We start from the raw sequence: 26,933 nt of genomic DNA on the forward strand, positions 1-26,933 counted from the left end.
TCTGTCTAAGATGGAAAGAGAATCAGAATCCTTTTGTGATGCTTCTACTGCCAAGCTTCCACTTATTTAATTACTAAAGGGGTCTTTTAATTATCATGTGCATCAGTGGCTTTTCARTGTATGGAACTGAACAGAGAACCACCATCCTTATTATTTCCAGGCCTGCGAGTGACCTATAGAAATATATTCTACTGTGGCTAGAGCACAAATCAGGAAAGCAGTGGAGTTGCAAACTTGAACCTGGCTTTCCCAGGTGGCATTGCTTAAGACCAGTTTTGAAGAGGTTTTGTATGGTCCAGGAAAAACACATGAAAGTTCAAGTGCTGTCTGTATTGGGTTTTTTCCCTGTTCTACCCATTTGTTTTAAAGACAGAGTTGTTGTTTCTGACGGAGAATTTGAGGAAAATTTTACCCATGTGAGTTAATGATTTGTCTGCCAATAGTGAAGAATGCCCTGATACACCTACATCAGTGATTAGTTACCAATGACTACAACTGAGGCAAATTCTCAGTCAACTTGAGCTTTACTGTCCAGTACTGGCCCTGAACCCAATGTTAGAATGGAAATCAGTTTCTTTATGCTGTCATGACATCGTACCAGGGATGAAACATTCTTCTGCTAATTGTCTGAAAAAGAAAACAGCAATTCACATGGAAATGAGCTGGAGTTTGAGAAGATGTAATTGGAGCATTACCATTTGTTTGTTTTTCTTGGAGCACACTGACAGTTCTTACAGATTATTCCTCTCTCAGCAGAGGCACTCTAATGCCCTTAGCTGCTTATTTTGTCTGGAAAATTCACGCACCCAGGATAACGGTGACAACAACGGCAACATTTTGATTCCCAAATCCCCCTGGCAAAATAGTTACATCATGTCTGGAAATAATTGAGCAATGACAGAATGGAAAAATTAAAATGACTCAAATAGGACAGGGATGCTCTTGGTAATGGGGCTTTCTATGTTCATTCTTCTGAAGGTGGTGGGTTTTAGCACTACTGGAAAGCTCTGAAATGACAGCCCTTGTGACTAGATCTCATTCTTCTCAGCAGAAATGCTACAGAGATTTCAACCACCTAGCCCAGTATTCCCTTTCTTTAGTATACAAGAAAGAGTGGGCTAGTTTGTTCTCCAGATCACCTTGTCCTTGGCTTCTTACTTGAGGTGATCCAAAAGATTCAGTTCTGCAGTGTGGATGTCTTCTGTTTGTTGGGAGCTAGTCTTATGGAAAGAATGGACATTACTGATTAGGGACAGTTTAAAACCAATGACATTTAAAGATACTTTAAGTCCTGCAGTTCAGGGCCTTAAAATTGCAGTATTGTCCTGGCTGGATTCCAGGTGGTTGATTTACATTCTGCTGACCTACTGTTTTTATTATTATTTATGCAGTATCGTAAGTCTATATGGACTGTACAATAGTTTATTTGTGTTACATATATAACCAAAGCCCTACCCTGGAGAACTTAAAACCTCAGTCCTGCAGCTGGGACAACAGACTATAATAAAACCAAAATATACACAGTGTGGTGTCATCTTTACATATTGTGTCATAGTAGGTGTCTTTTCAGAAAGTTCTTTTAACATTCATTTGAAAAAGAGGGGTTTGGGAGTTTGCGATACTTGAAGCAGACATTAGAAACCATTCTAAGTCTAAGAGTTATCAGGAAAAAAGACAAGATCCATGGAAGGATGAAAAAACGTAGAGAACGCAACCAAAGCTGATGGAAAAGAAAGAGTGAGAGAACTAAGGGTCAAATTGGAAAGTGTTGTTCTGTGTATGAAGGAGCTATCTTATTTTGAAGAAGGGAATATGACAATTTTCAGTGAGGTATAGAAATTGAAAAAATTTGGTCTGTGATAAAAGAGACAGGAAAATTAATCCTGGTAAGTAAGATCTTTTTGATGTGAGTAGAAAGTGGACAGTATTTGTAGATGTTACTGAAATTGCARGGCTGTGATGCTAGAAGAGTTAGCAAGGGTGATGATAGCAGGAGGGCAAGGAAGGGAAGATAGTGAACTCCATACTACTGTACTTGAACCTAAAATGTTGCTTATATTCAGAGGTATACAATCCCATTCAATCCACAGACAAGTAACAGGAAGGTTTAACCCCTTGAGCGTTAGTTGTTGGCAAGCTTGCGTAAGTGTATGGTTGATAATTTGGAATGGGAACCTGTGTTATAATAAGCACAAAGCATAATGTACTTCTGCCTCCAAAGTTGCTGTTTAGTCTGACATAGAATCATAGAATCGGTAAGGTGGGAAGGGACCTCTGGAGATTATCTAGTCCAACCTTCCTGCTCAGCAGGGTTGCCTAGAGCAACCTAGACAGGGTTGCATCCAGGCGAGCCTTGAAGATCTCCAGAGAAGGAGGCACCACAACCTCTCTGGGCAACCTGTGCCAGTGCTCTGTCACTCTCACAGGGAAGAAATTCCCCCCTCACGTTCAGGCGGAATTTCCTGTGATTCAGGTTCTGCCCATTGCCTCTTGTYCTGTCACATGGGACAAATGAAAAGAGTTTGTCCCCATCCCCCTGACACCCTCCCCTCAGGTACTTATACACATTGATAAGATCCCCCCTCAGKCTTCCCTTCCCCAGGCTGAAGAGGYCCAGCTCTTGCAGCCTCTTCTCATAGGGCAGGTGCTGCAGCCCTCTGATCATCTTTGTAGCCCTGCGCTGGACTCTCTCCAGTAGCTCCATGTCTCTCTTGTCCTGTGGAGCCCAGAAGTGGACGCAGTACTCGAGATGAGGCCTCCCCAGGGCTGAGTAGAGGGGCAGGATCACCTCCCTCAACCTGTTGGCAACAGTCTTTCCAATGCACCCCAGGATACCATTGGCCTTCTTGGCCACAAGGGCACATTGCTGGCTCATGGTCAACCTGTCATCCACCAGCACTCCCAGGTCCTTCTCTGCAGAGCTGCTCTCCAGAAGGTCAACTCCCAATCTGTATTGGTACCTGGAGTTATTCTTCCTTCGGTGCAGGATCCTGCACTTGTTGAACCTCAGGAGGTTCCTCTCCACCCAACTCTCCAGCCTGGCCAGGTCTCTCTGAATGGCACCACAGCCCTTGGGTGTGTCAGCCACTCCTCCCAGCTTGGTATCATCAGCAAACTTGCTGAGGAGGCACTCCATCCCCTCATCCAGGTCCCTGATGAAGAAGTTGAACAGGATGGGACACAGCACTGAGCCCTTGGGGACGCCACTAGCCACAGGCCTGCAGCTGGACTCCATGTTACTGATGACAGCCCTCTGAGCTCTACCTTTCAGCCAGTTCTCAATCCACCTTACAGTCCACTCATCTAACCCACCCTTCCTGAGCTTCTCTAGGAGGATGTTATGGGAAACAGTGTCAATAGCCTTGCTAAAGTCAATGTACACAACGTCCACTGCTGTGCCCTCATCTATGCAGCCAGTCATWCCATCCTAGAAGGCTGTCAGGTTGGTTAAGCAGGATTTCCCCTTGGTGAAGTCATGCTGGCTACTCCTGATCACCTTCTCCTCCATATGTCTGGAGATGACACCCAGAATGAGCTGTTCCATCACCTTTCTAGGGATGGAGGTGAGGCTGACTGGCCTATAGTTGCCTGGGTCCTCCTTCTTGCCCCTTCTTGAAGACTGGAGTGACATTGGCTTTCTTCCAGTCGTCAGAGATGGTGGAGGAGAGCAGCCTGGCAACAACATCTGCCAGTTTCCTCAGTCCCCGTGGGTGCATCCCGTCTGGGCGCATGGATTTGTGGATGTCTAGCCTGCCCAGAAGGTCTCTAATCCTATCCTCCTCAACCAAAGGAAAGTCTTACCTTCTCCAGACTTTCTCCCTCATGTCCAGGCTGCAGGATTCTTGAGGGCTGCCCTTAGCAGTGAAGACTGAAGCAAAGAAGGCACTCAGTAATCTTTGCCTCATACCCAAATATGCTGTATGCTTGGATGCTGAGGTGATGAAGGATGAGGATGTTAAACATGCTGTGAATTGCAGTTATTTTATCTRTAGTATAAGCTGCAGTGGTCACATCACCATTCACAAATGTTACAGAAGTGTGGATTTAYTTGTATCTAAATGAGAGCAGGATGGGGCCTATTAGGCTTAAGACTCAGCTATTTATATCTAGGAGGACAGACTAGTTGTGACCCTACATATTGTTATTTGGAGTAAGAGTTATAATAAATGAATAAATTTATGAAAATAGAATAATTTCTCAGTAGGGGAAAGAATTAATAAAATGYCCAGTCAGCTCAGATGCAGTTATTTATTAATCTGGGGCTGACTGAAAGGAGGAAAAAAAGTGTCAAGAAACCAGTAGTTGCTAGCTGGGTTTTGGGCTTTAACTACTGGCTTTAACTACTTCACTGTTCTTTCCTTTTTGTGTTTTGATTCTAGATTTTACTGTGTGTGTTTAAAATTTTTTTTTATGAACAGTTTGGGCAGATGCATGGTTTGGGAGGAACATGAGGAGCCTGCTTATGTCTTTTTTCCTATTTGCTGATGAAGGCAGAGAAAGAGCTCYGAAGTGATATTTCAGAAGGGAAAAGGTCTCTTATGCTCCATCTGATGTTACATCTTACTTTCCTCTCTGATGGGACTATTAACTGTAGGTAGCGACTCCCAGAGCTAAAGGGCTGTTGCTGCATGAGGCCCTATTGCTTTCCAGAGTTTTTTTTCCTGTGGTCTATTGATCCATATTGTTTGGGTCTGATGCTTTTCGTTCAACACARTTGCAGGTGTGTTTTTCAGGAAGTACTACTGGCCTTCCTGAAAGAATAGTTTTAACTTAATGTTTAAGGTAGGCTAACCAACTTAAGGGCTGGTTATTTTGTTAATATTTCATGCCCTAGAAACAAGGAAACTCCTTATCTTGTGAAAAATCCAAATTAAAAGAATTGGGTTACTACTCCAGATGTGACGAATAGATTGCTTGCCTCCCCTTACRCCCATGCTGCAATTGCCTAATATTGTATCTAACATCTGTCACATTATATGTGGCATATATGGAAAGCTCCCATGGTGCTTGGAACATACCATGATGCTTACAGTTTCACCATCTATGTTCTGGAGAAGCAACATGATCCAGGGAACTGATCAAAAGGTTAGGAGAAAAGAGCTGTTCAGCTTTACCCAGTGCGTCTATTTCCACGATTTCGAACATGGTGCTTATTCTCTCCATTTCACCATCCTGTAAGTGAAGGTTAAGGAAGCTATTCTAATGCCAAGAAATTCTGAAGGTTTGTTGTTTATCGGTTGAGTAACACAGAGATTTCRTTTGGATTTGGAGAGGGAGGGATGACTTCTGTTCCAAGATAGTCTGAATTCAGATTTCTTTCAAGTTTTGCATTACCTCAAATTTATATGTTYCATCCTGCCATAGAGAAAGATGAAGATTTCCTAGGGAAACTGAAGTATTGTGTCTTGTTTGTTTGTTCGTTTTTGTCTGCTGTTGTCCTGCTATAACCAACCAGTGTGGACGGTGATTCTGTATCAGATGTACGATCTATGCTTTTCACCTAGATCAGACTGTTGGCTGCACCCACTGGAGTTTCGTGCCTGTTGAGAGTTAGTAGAGGTTCAGGTTTGGAGGTGAATACATCAACGTTTTCTATGAGTGCTTTCTCATGCTGAAAACCAGTTTTGCAGGACTGCATGTGTTCAGTTAAACCGTACAGTTCTCTTCTATTAAAGTTCATGGATTCAGAAGYGTTTTCTCTATTTTACTTTAGTTGTGCCATGACTGTTCACTGCGTTGAGGTACAGGACAAACTGTGATAACTGGCCTYTTACACAGGAGAGCTTCTGACACGGTTGTTTCACATGTCTTACTYGTTGTGGAATGCTGCCTCTTTTTGTATTGAAAAATATAATTTCTGAGAAGAGAATGAAGAGAGAGAGAAAGAGAGAGAGAGAGACTGAATAAAGGATTTAGAACTTGCAATTGAAAGAGGATCCTTGCGTGCAGTTAGACTGGATCCTATCACGTGTGGCTGAATTTTCTGATAAGTCTTGGAGAAATTGCATTAGGTTAATTAARTTTGGTCACTGGGCCAAGTGGTTTAGATATGAACACGTACTCCCTGTCAGAGGAAGAGGACATTGTTATAATTAGATCTTTGGCAAACTCCTGACCTGAGCCGAACTATAGATGGGGCTGGGAAGCAGGAGAGGGTTAGCTATGAGGAGATGGTGTGCAGTTAGCTGTTTAACTAACAGCAAGTTGTCTGTGCTGTGCAAAAGGGTAAGATGGTGCAGCCAAGAAGAGCTGTGGGAGGGAGTTAAATTTAAYAGCAGGATTCCTCTGGAGAGATTTCCCACTGATTCTCACTGGAGCTGTTTAGAAGTGGATAACTGCACATTTATTCTTTTATATATATATATATATATGTATATTTATATGTATATATATTTTACAATTGTCTTACCTTTAAGAAATTGAAAGGCAATAAATCTTTCATTAGGAAAAAAAATTACTTCTGTGCTTACTTTCATAAGGTTTTAAGACTTTTTTTTTATGATACCTATATTACCAGTTTCCATTTCAGAAAAATGGAAAGTGTTCGTTTCAGCATTTGCTCTCTATTGCCTTTTCTCCTCCTCCMACCTTGGAAGCACTTTCACAAATTTTGATTCTTGAGAGACTTTCTTTTTTTTTTCTTCTTTTTTTTTAACCATTTCTCCTGCCAGAGATCAAGGAAATGTAATTATTTTTTAAATAATATAAACAATGTAACTTAAAAAGGCAGTACTCCCATTCAGAAATATCACTCCTTCATTCATAGATTCAATCCTGAAATACCTGTGCTAGATTCTTCTCCATCAGTCTTGAACTGTTTGTATTTTAAATCCATCTAGACACCTCTCCTGTCTACAATTACAGTGTTGCAGCATTACAGAAATGCCATGTTACCTCTTTGTGTCAGTATGGATTTGCTGCATGTCACTTAGAGGTGGACCTGGAAAATGCCAGTGTTAGAGTAAGGATTGTGCAATGGAACAAGGCACTGTAAAAGGCCTTACTTTGTGAGGTTTCTGCTCATGTGAGCTCTGTATGCTTTTGCAGAATAATAAAAACTGAGTAACTTTATTGAGTGACTTATGTATGGATCACAGCAGATGATGCCTGTATCATAAAAACACCAAGGGAACAAGCACTAGCTGATATTAAGATGCTTAAGATGAAAGTTGAATGATGAAATGTCAGCAGCCTTTGCTGCCCTGACCAGGACAGTGCCTACTCTGTAGAAAATGCTGGCCTTCATATCCAGCCATGTGGTACTTCTCATTTCCTGGTAGGGTGCCTTTTTATGACAAAATGCTAACTGAAGTCTTGGTCCAAGCTCATAATAGAGGATGTTACGGTCCTATCACTGTGATGTCTCAAACAATTTTTCCAAATACGATTCAGTCTCCGTACCCCAGATGTTCGTGTCCTTTGATGGTTAGTGAGGAAGTCTCTAGACAGCAGGCCAGAATTTGGTTGCAACTGAATTGATGCAAATGTAGTTTATACTGGATTTAAATCAAATTTGATTCATTGATTTGGGTTCCTTCCAAGATGATGTTATGTCAGAATAATGAGTTCTAACCTTATCCATGGCCAACTTGTCATAACGGACATTGCACTTGGAGTAGTCCCTGAGAAGATGGTCTCCAGTGAACAAGGTCAACTTCTTCTGAGGTTCTCTTGTGAAWTTTTTTAAAGAATCTGCTTCAGGGAGAAGAAACAGAAGTTTGCGTGAACATATCATGTGAGATCTGAGGGCATTTTGCTTTTTCTAGCTAGACCAGTGTCAAGGCGCTAGGTTTCAGGGTTAAGTTGGCCTTTGGCATCTCCTAGTTAGAATCCAGTGATCTTAACAAATGTACTTTTGAAGCCAGCCTCACCCTGCCCTACCGAGTCCTGCTGAGATATACCGCCCCTTGCAGACCTGGCACAGAGAGCAAAGGAAAGTGGGCGTGCCAGGAGGGCAGTGCATGGTACCAGCTCACCTGAGTTTGTTCTTTTCCTTCCAGCTGCCTGAGAGTTGCCCTTACGACCTCCAGTGCAAAAGCAAAGGTGCTAGGTACATTAAGATCAGCTGCAAAGTAGGGCGGGTSATTCCTGCCCAACACACAGTGCTGCAGGGAGATTGGGTGGTGTATTTTTTTAAGCAACGTGTTTGCATTCCTACACAAAATGTCCCTGGAGAGCTTCTAGCTGGATGCAGTGCATTGAGTCCCACTATGCAACTGCTGTCACAAAAGTGCTTTTCTCACTTATGCTCTATGAGAGCTTAAAGCAGCCTTGTTCTGGCAAGCAAACAGGCCAAAGCTTTGTGGGGCAAGTTAGGGCGAAGTTGCAACAGGCACTCTGATGACAAAGTTCAGCTGTGTTGCTGCTGATACAGCGTCCAGCATCCTGTGGCTACCTTCACCTGCTGCCTCCCTTGCTGCTCCCCCTGCCTTGTGCCTGGGGAGCTTGGCTTCACAACAGGCTTTAATTATTTACTCTGTAAGGATATGGCTTATTCTGCAGATTGAGTGAAAAAATGAAGCCCTTAAAAATATAACACAAATAAGCCCCTGAGCTGTCAAACAACAAGTCCCTTAAAAGGGCAAAATATGCAGCTCTCTGTGGACTGCACAGATCCCTCCTTTCAAAGTGCTGGCAGGAGACTTCCTGTTTGGATGGGCTGTTCACAAACGGTGTTGTATGGTGAAATCAGTCACTTTCCAGTGCCTCCTTTGGGCCTTCTCTTGTCGGCTTTACAATCCAGATACCAGAGCCCTTCAAGCCTGGGTCCTGTCAAGACTGGATCTGGCAGCTTAAATGTAAATCTGAAAACATGCGTTAATACAGTGCAGTTTCTCCCTTGGATTCATAAAACAACCCAAACTAGTAAAGTATATTTGAAAATGTGATAGCCTACTGAGCTAGTCCGATCATTAAGGAGTAAGTTAGTGCTGGAGGTCTGACTCAGAGTGGTGAAAATTTGATTTCCACTTAGTTGTTTCATCATTGGTTTTATTGTGATCAAATGGAATGTCTTTGGGGAATTCTTCCTTTTTTCTGGGTAAATTCTCCAGTATATGCTTTTTACTTTGGATACTTTGTTTCCTGTTGTAGTGAGAGAAGAGGAAATATTAGTGTTCAATAGTAGTATTCAATCCTAACTACTGAGTGTCACTGTTAAATCCAGCTGCTGAGAAATCCTACACTGCATTTGTTAAGTCTTTCAAAAATTCTGGGAGGAGTGATGCTATATTGCCATACAAGAACATGTTGATATTATGTTAAAACTCAGCTACCTTGTTCAGCTTGAGCATTTATTTTGCTCCTTTGTATCTCAAATCTTTCTGTCCTCCTCTTGTCTTTATATGAGCAATAACCATTGTAACTGCAAAGAGCTGTACAGATCCAGTGGAGTCTTGTTTATCTTTTGTTTTCTTTTGTTTTTGTTTTTTTTCCTGTAGAACATGATCAGAAGATAGCATCGTACACCATGACCATGGCTCCGCGTAAGAGGAATCGTCATGCGTTGGGGTTTCTTTGTTGTTTTGGGGGTAGTGACCTCCCAGAAATCAATCTTAAAGACAATAACCCCCTCCAATTCCTTGAGTTTTCTGTCCCAATCCCACCAGCAGAGGAGCTCAATGCCAGATTCTCAGAACTTGTGGTAAGTTTCTCCTGGCATGTTGATAATTTTAGGGGGCAGATGAATTCCCCCTTTCAAAGATGAAGGTCAATTTCTGGTTAACAACTTTAGGATAAAATCTACTATGTAATGTCGTACAGTGGAAAATCTTGGGGTTTGCCTGTTTATAAGATAAGGACTATACTGTTCTGTTGTTCAGTAATATTCTGCTGGTGAGATATAAGAATCAAGTGATCAGGCTAATTATATTTTGTCTGTCAATTGCCTTTGACCCATGAAATGGTGTTGTTGCAGCAACAGCCACAAGCAGGAAAAGGAGGAGTTTTTCTAGATGAACTTTGTTGCTTGTTTTTTTCAGTAAATGTGGATTAGCAGTAGCAGGCGGTTACTGTTCGTGTTTGGCATTAATTGGCTTTGCTATCTTTGCAYTCATATTTTGGCATGTATGCAAAACACAGAGAAATTACAAGACTGTACTAGTTCTGGAGTCTCCAACATAAAGGTGATGCTCCTGTGATRCAGTTCATTAGGTGTCTCATTATCTCTCTACGGTTTGGAGTTATGTAAAATGAGGTGTGTGTGAGTGTACATGTACCTGAGATTGTGCTACTGAGATGAGGAATAGCAAAGAAGAATGTTAGATGTCTTATTTAGAGGGGTTTGCCAGCAATCTTCGTATATTGCACTTGTATAACATTAGCCCAGTCAGTTCTTGTCCATTGGTAAGGCTTTTCAGTGCTATAGCAATAAAAGTAACTATATAACTTGGGTTTACAGGTAGAGGTGAACATAGGGACAGCTACAGTATACCAGATCAATAGTCTGGCCATCCAGCCCAGGCTCCTATTTCAAACTGTGATAAAAAAGCTGCTGCCTGAGGATGAATATGGGAAATGAGCCTAGAGTGGTCCTTTCCCAAATATTCTTGCTCCTTCTAAAAGTTTGTAGCTCAAGGATTTCCTCAGCCAAAGTTGCTCTCTGGGTACTCAGTAACTAGTATGGATTTATCTTCTGTTAACTCCTTTCGTCTACCCAAGAACTTGTGAAAAGTTTTAGGGTTTGCATGTATCCTGTGGCAGGGACGTAAGAAGGATTCAATAACACTTGCAACTGTTTCAGGAGGAATAGGAGATGCCAAAGAAGGAAGGGATTTTATTCATTTCTGACTAACTAGCGGATGGCGAATCTCTTCTTAGGGAGGTGGCTCACAAAATCCTGGTCTGTATTTAAGTTCATTTGCCTCCTATATGAAACTAATTTTATTCCTTTTGGGAAGTGCAGCTGGCTGACTCTAGGGAATTCTGCTTGGTGACATGTATTCCTCTTGGGTATGAACATAATCTGTAATCTGCTCCACTGACAGTTTATTTCTAGATGTTCTGTAAGTATTGTTTTTTACATGAAGTATTAATGGCTGTATAAAAGATCATCTCTCTCCAATACCAAGATCTGTTGAAGCATTAAATCCAGCTTTCCTGAGAATGTCGCCAACATGCTTTTCTCCTGAATTTGGCTTGCTAAAACTTGAACCTGCTCATTTTGRGGTCATAAGAAAAGAACTGTTTATATTGCCACTGGGCTTTGCTTACTGAGAAGAGGATCAGTTCCTATGGGGAGTTTGAGAATTTGTGGTGGTGTTTAGGGTTCTTTTAACTTTTTAGTTTATGCCTGGCATATGTGGCTGTTCCATGTGCTTATGGCAAAATAGTTCACAGCTGCCCTATGGAAGTCTATTAAAGAGTATGATTTATAATGTTTTCAGCACAAAATTTAATGACAAGTGTACATGATGATCTGCAGAAATTTTTGGCCCCAGAAGTTTGAGTTGTTGGTCTGTGCTATAACTTACTAAATGTGCTGACAGCCTGTAACTGGCATATATATTTCAAATAAATGAAGCTATTGAAATAAAAATAGATCAAATTCATGTTCATATATTTAATGATAGTACCCTAGCCATCATTACATAAGTGTGCTGGAAGAGAAACTTGCTATTTTTCAGAAGGTTAATGATGTACATCACATATTTTATAAAGCACTCAGATAAGATGGTCATATATGTCCAGAGGAGTTCCTGTATAAGCGGGTAACATGACAATAGTAAAGTTTTTATGAGTGGGAGAACCTGGGATAGAAACAAGGCTGGCAGAATGTAGAATTTGCCCAGAAGGACTGGTTTGTCCACAGTTCCAGATTAATACATGTTCTATGAGACACTAAAATAAAACAGGCTACATTTGTATTGACAGCTCAAATGAGATTTTAATTGGATTAGAAAGATTCAATCTGTAAATGCGTGAGTGTAAATCAGCGACCTGGAAGTGCCTGAGAGCACTCTGTGCTGTGTACTAGCTTCCCCACTGCTTATCCRTTAGGGTCTAGTCTGGATGCATTTGTACTATATAAAAAACAGATTTGAGTGTAAAGCCTTTTGACCCAAATCCCCAAGTGAAATGATGACACCAACATCATCTGAGAGCTGTAATGAGAAAAGCATTTGTGTTAGTTGCCTGGGGCAGGCCCAGAGGGTATAGCCTTATCTTGCCATCTGCTCTGCAAAGGGTGTAATGAAACATAGTGCTGTGTGTGAATGCGTTTTTAAAAGCCCTATTTTCCCCTTGTTGCAGTTAAAATCTGGGGCATTGTCCCACATAGGAGTTAATGACAAGAAAAGCTAAGCGTAGCTGTTCTGGAAGAGCCTCCCTTGTGATGAGTTTTCCGGTATGGTAAATATCTAGCATGTTTCCACCTGTCTTTCTGAGGCAAATGGACACTTTGAGGGTCAGCAGAACATCTTTTCTTGTTCTTGTTGTCTTCAAGTTAATAGCATAAAAAGTGATTTTGGAGGTGTCCATTTTGCAAAAGCAGGAGATTAGGAATTAAGAATATGTTGAGATCCTTTATTTGTGATGGAGTTGTAATATCCCTTCCCAGCTTGGAAAGTTGCCTGTGCAGACTCCAAGCTGAGTCAGGTGTATTTGTATAGGGTGCTTTGTGTGGGAGATGGACCTAGACGACCCAATAGAGAATGGCAGCCCTGACTGGACTCTTACCAAGGTAGTGTTTGTCAATGGACAAGTTGATGCTGATCTCAGCTGAAATATCTGCTCCATAGACAGCTCAACCAGAGAACCTTTTCTAGTATGGATTCCCCGCATTTCTGACCATAAAGCTGGATGTTACGGTTGAAGCCTTGTTTCCTCAGTTAGAAAATGGAAGCAGAAGGACTTACTCCTGATATGGGCTAATTCAACTTTGTTTTATTTCAGTGGAAGCATAGGCAGAGAGCAGGTCTGAGTAAAGACTATGGCTCAGGATGATTGGCTCTGATATTGTTTGGGCTAAGACAAGAGGTGAAGTCATATTAGCTAGCAAGCCATCCACTGGTAGTGATTGACTTGGAGCTAATGCAGTAACAATGTGGATAAATCCTTGTCAGAAGTCTAGATGTTCAAGAAACAAAGCAAACAAATGTGGATGAGTCCAAGGCTTGCCCCTTTCATGCTCTCAAGTGAAAGAGAGAAGGCTTCTGAGTCTCTCTTTAAAAAGACAGGTGAGGAAAGAAGCCCTATGCAGCAGGAGGGCTGTGTGGAATGGCCCTCTGCCTCATAAATAGTAAAACTGGCCTTACATGACCATCATGGCCCTCTAGCCAGCTCCCCTTCTTCTTTTCCTCTGTCTGTCTTCCCAGCTGGCAGTGTGTATACTACCATGTAGTGAAGTGCTGCTGCAGTCGGTGGTCTAGTCAGTGGCTGCCAAGCTGGTTTTGTGCCTGCTGGCAAAAATGACAGTACTAAGCACATGTGTTTTCCTTTGTGCAGATTTATTGACTGAACAGGAACTGCAGAAGACTCTGGAAGAACTATTCCAAGGCCAGGGGATTTCTTTTTTTCATGAAACAGCTTCTCCAAGTCCTTGTTCTCTATTAGAAGTGGTGTGTTCTTGCCAGTGGATTCTGATTCTTTCATTCAATATGTGAAGTTTTGAGATCTTTCTCATGAAGATGGTGGGCAGCTTGATATTAAATATGTCAGCGTCTAGATCTCTCTTACATCAGCAACGTGATCTCAAATGGGACCATGCTAAGAAGGGTAACTGTAAATCCTGAAAAATCAGAGAAAGCAGAAAAATGTAAGGAATACTAGTACAGACCAAAAAGAAKCGTGAAGAGCATATACTACTACTTTTGTTTTGTTTCTTTTGTTAGTGGCTGTGTTGGGATGGATATGGTGTTTGAGAAGGTAGAATTCAACATAATCTATTTTAGGATGGAAAGTCCATGAGAAGAAATGGAACTGTCTACTGACTTGCCCTTTTCAAAGTTGATTATATTATTACAGTCTGTAAGATTGAATAATAATATCCTTACCTGAGTTACCTACACCACATTAGATTCTTGCACTGCTTGCCTTTATCTCCTCTTAGTCCTGTCTACCTTTGAAGCATTCCTGTATTTAGCTCAGCAAGGACRTTGATGAAATTCTCTAGTCTTGGTTTGTTTCTCTTGCACTTGAATCTGGTGAGGGTTGATTTGTTTGTTTGTTTGTTTGTTTTCTCTGGGTCCCAAGATAATGGGGTTTGACTTCATAAATTCACAGGAGCTCTTTATCCGTATTCCTATTTACAAGCCTCTCAGGCTTTTCAAAACTAAAATTTAGACTTGTCACTAAATGTGTCACTAACAGTACCCCTTAAGTTACGTTAATAACAGTAAAGGAAAAATGTAGAGTTTTGAACTCCCTATATTTGAAAACTTCAGAATTACCCAGCATTTCTTGTGGCTTGTCTTTCTACTGCTTCTCATCCATTGAAATGGCAGCATCGTATGAGATCTCATTGTTCTTTAGTTTTTGAAAGGGGTAGGCTGTTGCTTGGGTGAGACAACATCGTCTTTCTGCGTGCGAATGTGTGTGTGCATGTGTGTGAAGAGATCTAGTTTTCTGACCGTATTGAGAAACTCCAGCTTTTTTTGTCTCTGCATTAGAGAAGAAACACACTGATCCTACTTCTATGTGGTCCTGAACAGTGAGACCACTGGAAATGTTTTGTCCTGTGTATCATTGCTTGTGTGCAATGAAATGAAGATGAAACCAAATGCTGAATCAAGGTCTCTGTCCCTCCCTTGGGATCAAGCATCTTGATTCTAGCCTATGCTAGAATCATGATTGAAAACTTAACTTTGGTTTCTGTCTGCAACTCTCTGCAACAATAACCACAAGAACATGGAACTATGTCTCTTTCTGTCATCACCCTAAATTCAACTAATCCCTTGTCTTGTTACCTCTCATCCTGTAACACTTAGTAATGGTATCTGTGGCATCAGAGTTGGCCTAGTTTCTGAATTAAAGATGAGCTATGCAGAGATCTAGCTGAAAGGAGCAGCTATGCACTCAGCCAAAGCAGTGGCTATGGCAATAAAAAGAAGAAAGAAAATGAGGATCATGTTGATTCCTTCTCCTCTAGGCTCCTTGGAATGAGAACAGTGTGGAGGAGCTCCTGTGCAGGCACACAAAGGGGATTCCTTATCTTTTCAACGGTTTGTGACTCATTAAGGGGAAAAACATAAGGAGGAGACATGGCCTGAAAGTCCAAATAGCAGAGATAGCAACTTGGGGACCTCTCAGTGTCCAGAGAATTTCTGTAATTCTGACTAGCCCTTTTAAGCTATGTGCCACTTTAGGGTGGAGGAGACTTAGAGCAAGATCCCTGTTACTTTACTGCATCTGAGACTCTTGATTTTTTTTTTTAAGAACTGTCCCCTCCCACCACATGCCTCCTGCTTCATTTTTACCACTCTTTAGCTAATCTCCTCCTAAGAAATCAATGTCTTCATCTTGTTCTGAAACAAAACTTTGGAATTAATCTTATGTTTRTTGCCATCACACTGTTTGCTGCACTGTCTTGATATTTTAACCTGCCAGGCTGCTAGCTGTCAGCACTTTAGTGACAGAATATTGAAGAATGTGAAATGAGTTGGTCAATCTTCTCTCAGTACATGAGAGGTCGTTGGCACAATTGGCATCCTTGCTACCTGCCTGAGGACAGAGACAAAGGATCAGGAGAGCTACAGGGTCAAATATCCATTAGCATAGGATAAAACACTCATTAACAGGAGATTTGGAAGAAAAACTCAGTTATGTGCTTACTTGGGGACATGTGTCCACATCTGTTGCTTTTGTACCTTCATAGAGAATAAAATTCACTAAATATAATCTCTCTAGTTTGCTGATGATACCAAGCTGGGAGAAGTGACTGACACACCTGAGGGCTGTGCTGCCATTCAGAGAGGCCTGGACAGGCTGGAGAGTTGGGTGGAGAGGAACCTCCTGAGGTTCAACAAGGGCAAGTGCAGAGTCCTGCGCCTGGTGAGGATTACCCCTGTGCACCAGTGCAAGCTGGGGACTGACATGCTGGAGAGCAGACTTGGGAGTGCTGGTGGATGACAAGTTGACTATGAGTACTGCATCCAGTTCTGGGCCCCCCAGTACAAGAGAGACATGGAGTTACTGGAGAGGGGCCAGCGTAGGGCTACAAAGATGATCAGAGGGCTGGAGCACCTGCCCTATGAGGAACGGCTGCGAGAGCTGGGCCTCTTCAGCCTGGGGAAGAGAAGACTGAGGGGGGATCTTATCAATGTGTAAAAGTACCTGAAGGGAGGGTGTCAAGGGAACAGGGACAAACTCTTTCCATTTGTCCCGTGTGACAGGACAAGAGGCAATGGGCAGAAATTGAACCACAGGAAGTTCTGCCTGACCATGAGGGGGAATTTCTTCCCTGTGAGAATGACAGAGCACTGGCACAGGTTGCCCAGAGAGGCTGTGGAGTCTCCTTCTCTGGAGATCTTCAAGGCCCGCCTGGATGCAACCCTGTCTAACATGCTCTAGGTGCCCCTGCTTGAGTAGGGGGATTGGACTAGATGATCTCCAGAGGTCCCTTCCAACTTTACTGATTCTATGATTCTATGATTCCTAGAGGAGAGAAAGAGTAGAGGGGAGAAAGAAAAACAAGTAAATCTGTTTTGAAAGAGATTATGGTGCAGCATAGAATGATCTGAAATATTTTATTTATTTTGTCGGAAAGTAAAACAGTTCATGAGCAAGGCACCAATATGACACATACTGGATAAAACACCTTCATTAAGAGCCAGAGAGAGATGAGATCCAAACCTAAATAACTGTAGTAGCAGTTCCCACTGCAAACAGGGGCTTGGAAGTAGCAAGTTCCTTTCATGCTTAGCTCTTCCATGCAGGGTATTTAATATAATAGATACAACATAAACCTCAGATGAAAATTAGGCTTCACCACATTGAATAAATACTCCCATATATCACTAATCCCACTCATGCTTGCCAAGTCTAGCTGTGGCAGTGTTCATGAGGCCTTTCTTTGACTCTGCAACCAGAAAGAGTATTTAAGTAAAGAGAGAGAGTTGCCACCATTGTGGACTTTCTTGTGAGTATCAACTGCCTTAGACAGTAGTTTATATACATGTGTGAGAGGACACATATTTCTCTATTTCTCTGTGCTTGGTGACAGGCCTGGAGTCCAAAGACCTCAGTTGTTCCCCAGAAGAGTTACAAGGGGGCTGGGGGAAAGATACACAGAGATCCTGGTTCTGCCTCTCAGCTGCTTCATTTCAATATCTTGTTTAGTCCTTGGTTTCTCTCTGAAAATTTCTGACTTCAAAATATAAGTCCTCACCTTAAGCCCCCAAACTCATCTCTTGTGTACTGATAACAGTATTTAATCATATTTAGATTCAGATATGATGCCAAGATTCAAGGATTTCAGTTTCAAGTTATCAGTTATTCTATCCTCTTCTTGGATTGTTTTCAATACAGAGATTTAATTTCTGTGTCACTTCCCTGGCATGGATATATAAACCAAAATTTCAGACTGCACCTCTGAGAGGCTTGTGGCTTTGAATCATTGATCAGTACAGACTTCTCTGCAATTTTATTTTCAAAGTGCCTCTGTGCTGTATTGCACCTAAAGTGTGGTTCTTCCGTCCCCTGTGTCCCTCCCCTCTGTAGTTTGCTGTACAGAATGATTGTTCCTAATTAGTCAGGAAGGTTGTGTGGTGCAAAATGCAGGCAAGATCTGTCCCTCATTTTGATTTGCGTGCAATGAGCTCTCATTCCAGGAAACCAAGAGACTTTACTGGCCTCAGCCCAGTGGAGACTCCCTATCCCAGTTATTGCTTTCTTTCTTGCACTTAATGAGAATGTGCCAGTGGAAACTGTAAGAAAATACTAATTATGAGACTAAGTAGGATTTGTCTGACACTAGATAGGACCAGCGGCTGGCATCTGGGAATAGGGCTTAACATCACGAAGTGACTAGAAGGCACTGTGTCTGAAGACAGAAATCACAAACCTTTGAGGCAGCAGACTGCTTTTGTAGCTGAGAGGAGCCAGGCCACAAAAACTTTCCTTTCTCTTGGGTTAGTTTGTAGTTGGCTGATTAATGTTTTTCATGCATTTGCATGCACTTGTCTTATATTATAACCATGGCAAAAGCACTGAGTGGTTTAAGATTTCTGAAGCAATTAGAAGAGTAAAGCTAGAAAGGCAAAAGCTATCCATTCTATTCTATTCTTTAGTCCAAGACTGTGCATATCTAGGATAACTTTTTCTTTTTAGAGACTCTGCTCTTCAAAGAAAGATTTTTCATAATGTCAGATGTCAGGCTTTACTCATGTCGCATGAGCAGTACACATGTGCAGGTCCCAAGTTCTAATGCATGCAGCACTACAAGCAGCTTTCTAGAGCTACTCAAGTCCTGATGTGTGAGATGCTACATTTTGTGGCAGAAACAAGTCTCACTTTATGTGACAGACACACACATACATACAAAGTCATGTGATAGAGACAGGCTTGTGGCACTGGGAGCAGCACCAGCACCTATTTCTCTCTCTAGGCTTCCTTTGAGTCGATGCAGCTGGTTGGCAGCTCACAATTCCCTGACCAATTATGTGAGAAAAGTATCAATGGCTTTGCTGTAGGTGTGTTAGACCTAGATGCTCTGAGAGAAGCATGAAATGGGAGCCATAAGAACAGTTCTTACACTCTATACCTGAGAATCAGTAGAGTTGTATAAACAAATGCAAATACAGATCTGGGCTTTTGTGCTAGATTATGACGTGAGGAAGCTGAGGGTGTGACCAGAGTACCTGTGTAGTTAAAAAGGTTTTTGTTCACAGATATCAGATTGTCCAGGGATACGTTGCTCTGCAGAGGTTTTTGCTTTACTGTGAGACTTGTGAAGAACTTTTGTTGACCGTATCAGAAAGATCATCTGACATAAGAAGCGACCACTTGGAGATGCATCTGGGAGAAATGGCAGAGGAAGATAGTACATCATAGATGGAGCATGATGGCTGGATTGTCACCAGGCAGGAGATTGTAATAAGGAAGGAAAAAGCTTTTCAAAGCAGTAAAGGAGAAGGTGCAATGAATGGAACAGCTGTGGTGCTGAAGGGACAGCAGGAAGTGGTGCAAGGAGGCAGCTGGCATGGGACAAACCATAGGCCAAGAAAGTGATCTTATGGCTACACTTTTAGGGCTCAAAGTTACATGTTGATGAGGGGAGGTTGAATGGCAGATGTCTGTTTCTGAGATGTTGTAGAACGTATGATTTGGACAAGAAAGGAGAGCAAGATCCTGGTGGTGATGAAACCCTATCAAATTCGTAACAAAATTCATGTAGAATGTTTGTAAATGACAACATAAAGAACAAAATGGAGCACTTCAGGCAGTTCRGTCATTATTGTAAAAGTAGCAGCTTAAGCTGCGACAGCAGTGAATTTTTCTGCTGCTAAGGAGAAATTGCAAGAGGAAGGGCTTCAGTCATGTTGGAGCGGAAGGAGTTAACCCTACTGAGATAACATATAGCTGGGATTTAGGAGAACAAACAACTCTGGACAAAATAAGATAATTGAATCAAGAAGTGAATGACAATTGGGAAGGATTGTCTGTGTAATGTATTGACTATAATTAGTTTCTGTATCTACTCATCTAACAACGATTTATATCAGATATAATCATTGTTCAGGTGGTATTATAGTATAGTCTGAAGAAGGGCAGGGGGAAGGATGTATAGTTGTGTGTCATGCCTCTGTGTCTTTCTGTAGATGGAAGGTGTCTTCAAACATGCTTAAGGTTGCTTACCATTCAGGGGACCTGTTAACGTAACCTGGGATGGCTCCTTTGTTGCCGGAGGAAAATGGCCTTCCTTGCTTGTCATGTGCCTGATCATCAGGACTTGGAAGTCTAGGAGGACAGGATGCTACAGATGTGGCTGAGTAGATAGAGTAGCACCTTTTTAGAGTGCTGCATTTTTAAGTCTATAATTGTCTGGCACCTTCCTCTGCACTGGTGAGGGGGAACTTTTGGTGTCACCAAATGCAGAAAATGAGTGGCCCTTCTGTTTAGCCTTTCAGAACCAGAGGGGAGCAGTGTATGGAAGGCAGGYGTCTGAAGGGGCTTTTTCTATCACTCATTGCACTGGGCTGCCTCCCCAGTTAGTCTGCCTTTGACATGTTTTGTTCAGAGGAAGTACAGACAGATGCTTTCCACCTGGCACTGAAACACCACTCACCCAGAGCTTTCAATGCTAGGTACTTTTTTTTTCTTTAAACAGCCAAGTCTTTAAACTTGATGGGAGGAACTGCTTTTTTTTTCCCCCACAGTCCTTTTCCTAGGTCCTTCTGCAAGCTTTTACAACTTATTTCAAGCATTTGTGAGTTTATTTCACCAATATGAATCAGGCAATAATAGTATTTCTTCTACCAGCTTTGGTATAGAATTGCAGTCAAATTGAAAAGGTGCTGAAAGGATGCAGCATGTGTGGGTCATAGGCAGCAGGGGARTCTTCCAGTGGCAGAATTTGCTGCATTTTATCTACAGTCTTAGGAGCCTACTCTCTGTCTTGTTGTAGACATTGTCTTGCCCTTAGCTACTTGTTTTTTTTCAGGAAGAATCCCCTTCAGAATCCCTACAGTCTTCCTGGCCAGACTCCTTTCTTTTGTGTGTGGATACAGTATGCAAAAGTGCCCTAATCAGCATCTGTATATTCTCCGTGCTTCTGTATTAAGAACACTTAAGGGCCTCTTTTCATTTTGCAGTTTCCCATCATTTGGTGACCGCATACAAGGAGATGCTCCCTAGACTAATAACACAAGCACCTTTTGGAAGGGTTTAGCAGTGTCCCCCTCAATCTTATGCAATAGTTTACTAGGTGGAGATTTGAAGAATAACTTCTCCAAAGCAAATTGTAAGGGGAAAACGGATTGCAGTTACCCAATTTGGGCATTGGCCAGGGAGATCCCTGAGTCACGGAAAATCCATTGGGATAGATTTAGCAGCTGTGCTTCAGCATTACATCTTGCTCACAGAGCAGCAGCTGGATGAGTTTGTTAGTTAAAGTTGTTGACTCCTACATTAATGATGAGAGAGAACTTTTGGATTACAAATACTTAACTAGATAATAACAACAGATCATAGTTGCTTTTAGGAGATATATTGAATATACAAGGCAAATGCTCATCCTTCTTTTATTCCTTGTCCTATATTTTGTGAGTGTTTCTGATAATTGCTTTCTTAAGAGTATTTAGAAGAAGAATCTTTGGCTGGTGTTTTCTTAACACCAGTGATGTCAGTGCAGAAGTTGAGATTCTGATTATGAGAATACTTGAGCAATAAGACATGATAGAGTGTGAGTAAATCACCAAATATATTGTAATGCCTTCACTTTAGTGTTTGACTGTGGAAATACTCAGTTTGTGTGAGTGAAGAATATAGTGGAATTACCCTCCACTTCGTTCCAGAGAAGCTAAAAGAAACCTCATAAGTGGATGTTCTTACAGCCAGTCTGGATCAATTAGTAGTAAAGACAGTTCATCAACATTTTTGAAGTAGGAGTTAACAATTAGCAGAAAGGAAGCAATAAACTGGTAAGTCTATTCTATTTCTGGAGTCTGTGCTATGGGCTGTAGAATGAGTCTGTGTTACCGGCTAGCTAGTCAAGAAGTTTAGTCTCTATTGAGTCAATAACTCAATTTCCCAGCTTTAAATTGTTAGGGATTGATATATTGCACTGGTGTAAACACAGAGTCACTCCACTCAGTTTAATGGATCTAATGAAACATTCTAATCTCAAGTTTACACTGTTAAAACTGAAGTATTCTGAGAGCAAGAGAACTAAAGCCAGCTTCTGATTTCAGTTTTAACAGTCTGAGATAATGCCACAAATTTTGTTGATTTATTGGGGTTCCTTTGGGTTTACCCATGCATATAAGAGCTGARTTTGGTTCTGCATGTCTGAGCTGTATGAACAAAGCTTGATAACACATTAATTTCACTCATGAAAAACTTAATTGACCTCTCAGTTCCTCCTTCCCTTTTACATAATATTTTATCAGAGAATTAAAGGTCAGCCAAGCTCTGGTTTCCACATATTTTCATCCATAGTGGCATATGGTAAATAGGAGGCACACAAGAAGATTAAGTTGGGAGGAGAGGAGTAGGCGGCACCAACGCCCCTGGAAATTCAGCCTGCCTTTGGCACAGGGCCATAGCAGCAATGATTCTTTCCCTGTGCCTTTCCTAGCCTGTTTTGTGGGTTGAGCCAGCAGGCTCAACTGTGTTTGGGCAGGAAGCGATCAGAGAGGTGTGTGCCTGTGTACTTTGGCACAGTGTGAGCTGTGAATTGCTCCAGCTTAGGAACCTCCTCTGAAATCATTAGCATTAAAACGAACAGAAGAGACTTTGTAGGGAGGGAGGGAGGGAGAGGGTGGAGAAGCTGGAAAGGTAACAGTTTAGATGGCAGTTTCCTAATAACCTTTCCCACATCTGCCTTCCCATCTGGGGTCTCATCTAAAGACCTTTGGCATAAAAAACAAACCCTGGCCCAGGGAGGGGAAAAAGGAGGGGAGAGGGAAATGAGAGGAGGAGRAGGAAGGGAAATGAGAGATGGAGAACAGGCACAATGCTGAGATGGCAGATCTTACTGTTACTTGCTGTTATATATGGTGATGGTAGAAGCTCTGTTTGAGGTGTCTGATACACTGTGTATAACCAAAATGTGGAGATAAATGTGGAACTTGCTCCAGAGGACTTGCAACCTGTCGGAGTGAAAAAATACAACAAGCAGAGGTTTAATGGCTTCMGTTCTGTTTGGTGGAATACTGAGTATACTTACTACTTTGCAGATGGCACTCAGCTGTAAAGGCTGTGAATGTGTTAAAAGACAAGCTGAGAAGAAAATGGAGAAATTGTGTGGGAAAAATAGAATGAGATTCAGTTGGGACCGATGTGCTCCTTTTAGCAGCAAATCTGAAAATAGATGGAAAAGCAGCCAGATGGAAGCAGCCAGGTAGGTGTACTGTATACTTCTGTAGAAAAGGAACTAGGGTTTTTAGTGGATCATGAGCAAACATGAGTCATGCTGCTTTAGGGAAAAAATAAATAAATAAAAGCATGGGATATTTAACTAGGAATGCCGTCTGGAAGATGAATGAAGTAATCTTTGCTCTCAGCATTGGTAGGGTCTCAGCTGGAACAGTGCTTCCACTTTTGAACAACGCACTTCAAGAAAGATGTACTTTGACCGGAGAGAATCCGGAAGTCAATTAGAAGAAGAATGAGAGGTCCAGGGGACATGACCTCTAAAAAGGACTGAAAGAGCTCAGCTTGTTTAGCCTCAAGAAAGAAGACTGAGGAACATTACAGCAGTCTTTAACAGGCTTGAAAACTGTTATCAAGAGGAAGGAAAAAATGTGCTCTCCATGTCTGTGGTTGATAGGGCCGGAAGTAATAGGCTGAAATTGCAGCAGCAGGGATTTAGATTAGATACGAGCCTGACTGCTCTGTTTTCATCCCTATCCTTCTCTTTGAGCTCATTCCTGCAGCTCATCTTCATTACAGATAAAGCAGTGATGGCAGTTGACTTCTAGGTCCACCTAACAGGAATACCGACAAAGCCTCCCTTTTGTTCTACCTGTATTATAGCCTCTTATATATGAGAATGTATATCTGAATTGTGATCTCTCTCTCTAAACACCTGTGTGTGTATTGTTACATAAAAAGATACTGTTTTTCCTCATTCTTTCTCTCTTATTTGCCCTAACAGATTGTTGTCTTYGGTATGTAGTTTCCCTCTAAAGAAAGAACAGCAGACAGCTGATTCCAGTGACCTGTGAAAGGGGACTGCCAGGTTAGGCCTTGTTGATTGTATGTGCTTGGATGCCACAGAGCCACAGAGACCTTTGAGAAGCAGGAATGAGACAGGATTTAGCTCTTCTCCAGGAATTAAACAAGAAATCACCCAATGATTAAGGAGAAAGTAAAAATAATAATAATAATTAAAAAAACAGTACAGTGCAGTGTGTGTATGTAGGGGGGCAGAGCTGGTTAATCAACTTTTGGTAAGATAAATTTCTCTGCCAGAAATCAGTGTCCTTRATGGATGAAATTCTTAATCTGATGCTAAGCCTTAAGAATGAATAACTGCTATGATAGCAGGGTAGAAGAGAAACACCTCAGCCCATTTCCTTTCCAGTGCATTGACTTCARATGTTTTCTGTCTTGTACTATTGTGACTGAGAATCAAGAGATTCAGGCCTCTAATATTGCTGGTCTTCTAAAGACACACTTGCTGAAAAAGCAAGAAGGAAAAAAAAGTGCAGTGGGAGTCACAGCCTTTTGTTTGTCTGCTTTTCTGCTTTACAGTGAGATCAATGGCTGTAGCTGAAATGTAGAGATTGCCAGCAGGGTGTGTGAGCAGCTCATGTGAGCACAGTAGTTTCATCATGCACAATTGTAGTGATAGAACATTGTTATGTGCGTTGTGTGTGTTACATGCAGGAAACTAGCACATGCTTATGTATGTAGTGTGCAAGTGGCATATGTAGCTGCACATACCCATACTATTATGTGCATACAAAGGCATGGAAACCCAGGTATGATTTCCAGTGATCTACCTAATTCTTATCAGTTAGGATATTGATCTAAATGTTACTCTCCACTTCATATGGTCTGTTATTTCCTTGCACTTTACAAAAACTAATTTTAATTGAAAAGGTTAAGATGAAGTGGAAGAATTTGTAGGGGAGGAGTTTGTTTTCTCTTTTTCTTCACAGGTTATCAGAGAAGTAGGAAAAGGTGTCCACGTGGGAGGTTTTAACTGATCTGCTGTGTTTGCAGGTGTGGAGTCTGTGTGGTTGGTAGTGCTGTTGCCTGTTGAGACTCGACTACCTGCCTTCAGTGATTGCTATGGCTACAGCCATACTCTTATGCCAGGCGTTATCCTGAGAAGATGGGAATGGGAATAGGTGGTTGGCTGGAGAAGAGGATTCCACTTCACTCAGTGCCTGCATCAATCATACTTCAATGTCTGAGTTGCRTTTTAGGCAAAGCCTTTGTAATGTTTCTCTTGCTGGGGAGCTTTCCTGAATAGTGTTCCTCTTGCACTGCTCTTAGTTCCAGTTTGTGCAAGGGTATAGGCAATTTGTGTAGTTAAATTAACCTCATTCACTGWCAGCCCAGACAGACATGCTTTTGGAAAGCCTTATCAACCTCCTCAGTATTTGAAATGTGGACTCTTCCAGCAGACTGCTTCTTATGTGTCAGCTTGGAGAGCTGGATTAAGCAAAGCAAGGGAGGGAAGACTGTAGGGGAACAATCCTATACTGTCCCCTGGAGGTGGACACAGTGATTGAATAGGGAATATTTATCTTTCCTGCTTCAAGGACTAATATGCTGTTGCAAAGAGATTGTGATGTGAAGATGACTGATTTTTTTTCTTTTAATTTACCTGCATTTCATGGTCTGAAATGGCTTTTAGGACAGCTGCCTTTGGTTCCTGTGGTGGAGATTCTTCTGCCTCTGCCCATCCCTCTCTGCCCCCTTCCCTGGTGGGCAAAGGCACAGCTTTGTTATTTGCCAAGAGGACTTGGCATGGGCAACATAAACTGAAAAATTAAGGTTCCTGGGACTGTCATTAATGCAAAAGGGTAACTTTCAAGCAATAGAAATCATATGTTAGCAATGCAGTCTCACTCAGTTCATCAGTTCGTTTGGTAACACTATAACAGTTATCCTGCATTGGATCCTGTATTGCGAAGGCTTGTAGCCTGCTGCTGACAGCCTCCTCCCTGATCTCTTTCCACTGCTTCCCCTTCCTGTGCAGTCCCAGAGATGTCAGAAATGAGCTGTTTATCTCACGTCAGCTTGAGTTGTACTTCAGCATTGATCAWTCCATGACCAACTATTCCCTCAAAGTGATTGCAGCGAGAACACAAACCTTCTCTGGGGCCTGCCAGAGGATGCTGGATGGGATCCCGTTGTGTGTCACAATCACTGTTTACCGCATACAAAATCAAATAAATTCATCCAGAGCACAAGGCTACCTTATGGGATCACAACCCTACTGTGCCACTTGGGAGCATCAGTGAAGCTGGAATAATTATTGGCCCTTCTTTTAGGGACGTAGTGACATACATCTGTATATATGACCTGGTGGATCTTGGGGCAACAGGACGTGTATTATACTTCATTTTGGAAGCTGAGTGAATTTGATGCTGTTAACAGACTGAGTGAGGATGATTGAGGTGTGTAAAGAATGTATTTGTGCRTGACATGAAGAAAAGGTGAAAGGGAGTGAGGAAAAAGAGGGAAGAAAAGGTGTGTATGTGCAAGAGAGGAAGAAGGGTTGGGAATGTGAACAGGAAGCAGGGTATGCGTGGTACATTTAACTGAAATTCATATACTGCAAAGACAAAAACAACAGTCCCCTGAAACCTGAATTCTTGAGGTGAATATGCCAGCAAGTTTTTCAGATATGAGKCCCCCAAATTGTGGAGGTTCTAGAGTTTCTAAAGGCATCTTAATATCATTCCTGCTTTCTGAGCTGTGTTCCGTATTTGATGAATAGAGAAGAACCATTAAGGATAATGCTGATATAATTGAGCAGAAGAAAACTTTCTTGAAGCTTAGCAAAAAATATTTATAAATATTAATGCTATCTGCATCTTGAAAGGGACATGAGCTCACCTGCTTCATAGAATCAGCCAGTGTTTTGACGCAGAGGCTTGGGAGTTAATTGACCATCTAGACGGTTTGCTCCATAGCTTTGAACTGGCAGGGTTTTTGCACTGCTCTCTGAAGCTTTTGGTACTGGTCATAGGTCATATGAGCTGCTGGTCTCATCTAGTCTGATGGCTCTTAAGTTTCTATTTTGAGTTTAACAATACTGGGTAAAGTTTAACTTTTCTGTGGAGCTTTGCCAGTTTATGCCATCTGAGAATTTAGTT

General features: G+C 41.8%; 1 protein-coding gene across 6 annotated transcripts in view; it reads left to right on the top strand.

The window, feature by feature from the left end:
- DAAM2 (dishevelled associated activator of morphogenesis 2) overlaps nt 1-26,933 on the top strand; it is a 212,589-nt gene that overhangs the window by 74,570 nt on the left and 111,086 nt on the right. For all 6 annotated transcript variants that reach the window (XM_085320666.1, XM_085320657.1, XM_085320692.1 and 3 more), the window contains one exon: nt 9,441-9,643. In XM_085320666.1, coding sequence (XP_085176792.1) covers nt 9,470-9,643 — 174 coding nt within the window. In that variant the 5' untranslated portion in view covers nt 9,441-9,469. The remainder of the gene's footprint in view (nt 1-9,440; nt 9,644-26,933) is intronic.

The sequence above is a fragment of the Rhea americana genome, unplaced genomic scaffold (genome assembly GCF_003343005.1).
Source record: "Rhea americana isolate MKP2758 unplaced genomic scaffold, rheAme1 scaffold_119, whole genome shotgun sequence".
NCBI lineage: Eukaryota > Metazoa > Chordata > Aves > Rheiformes > Rheidae > Rhea > Rhea americana.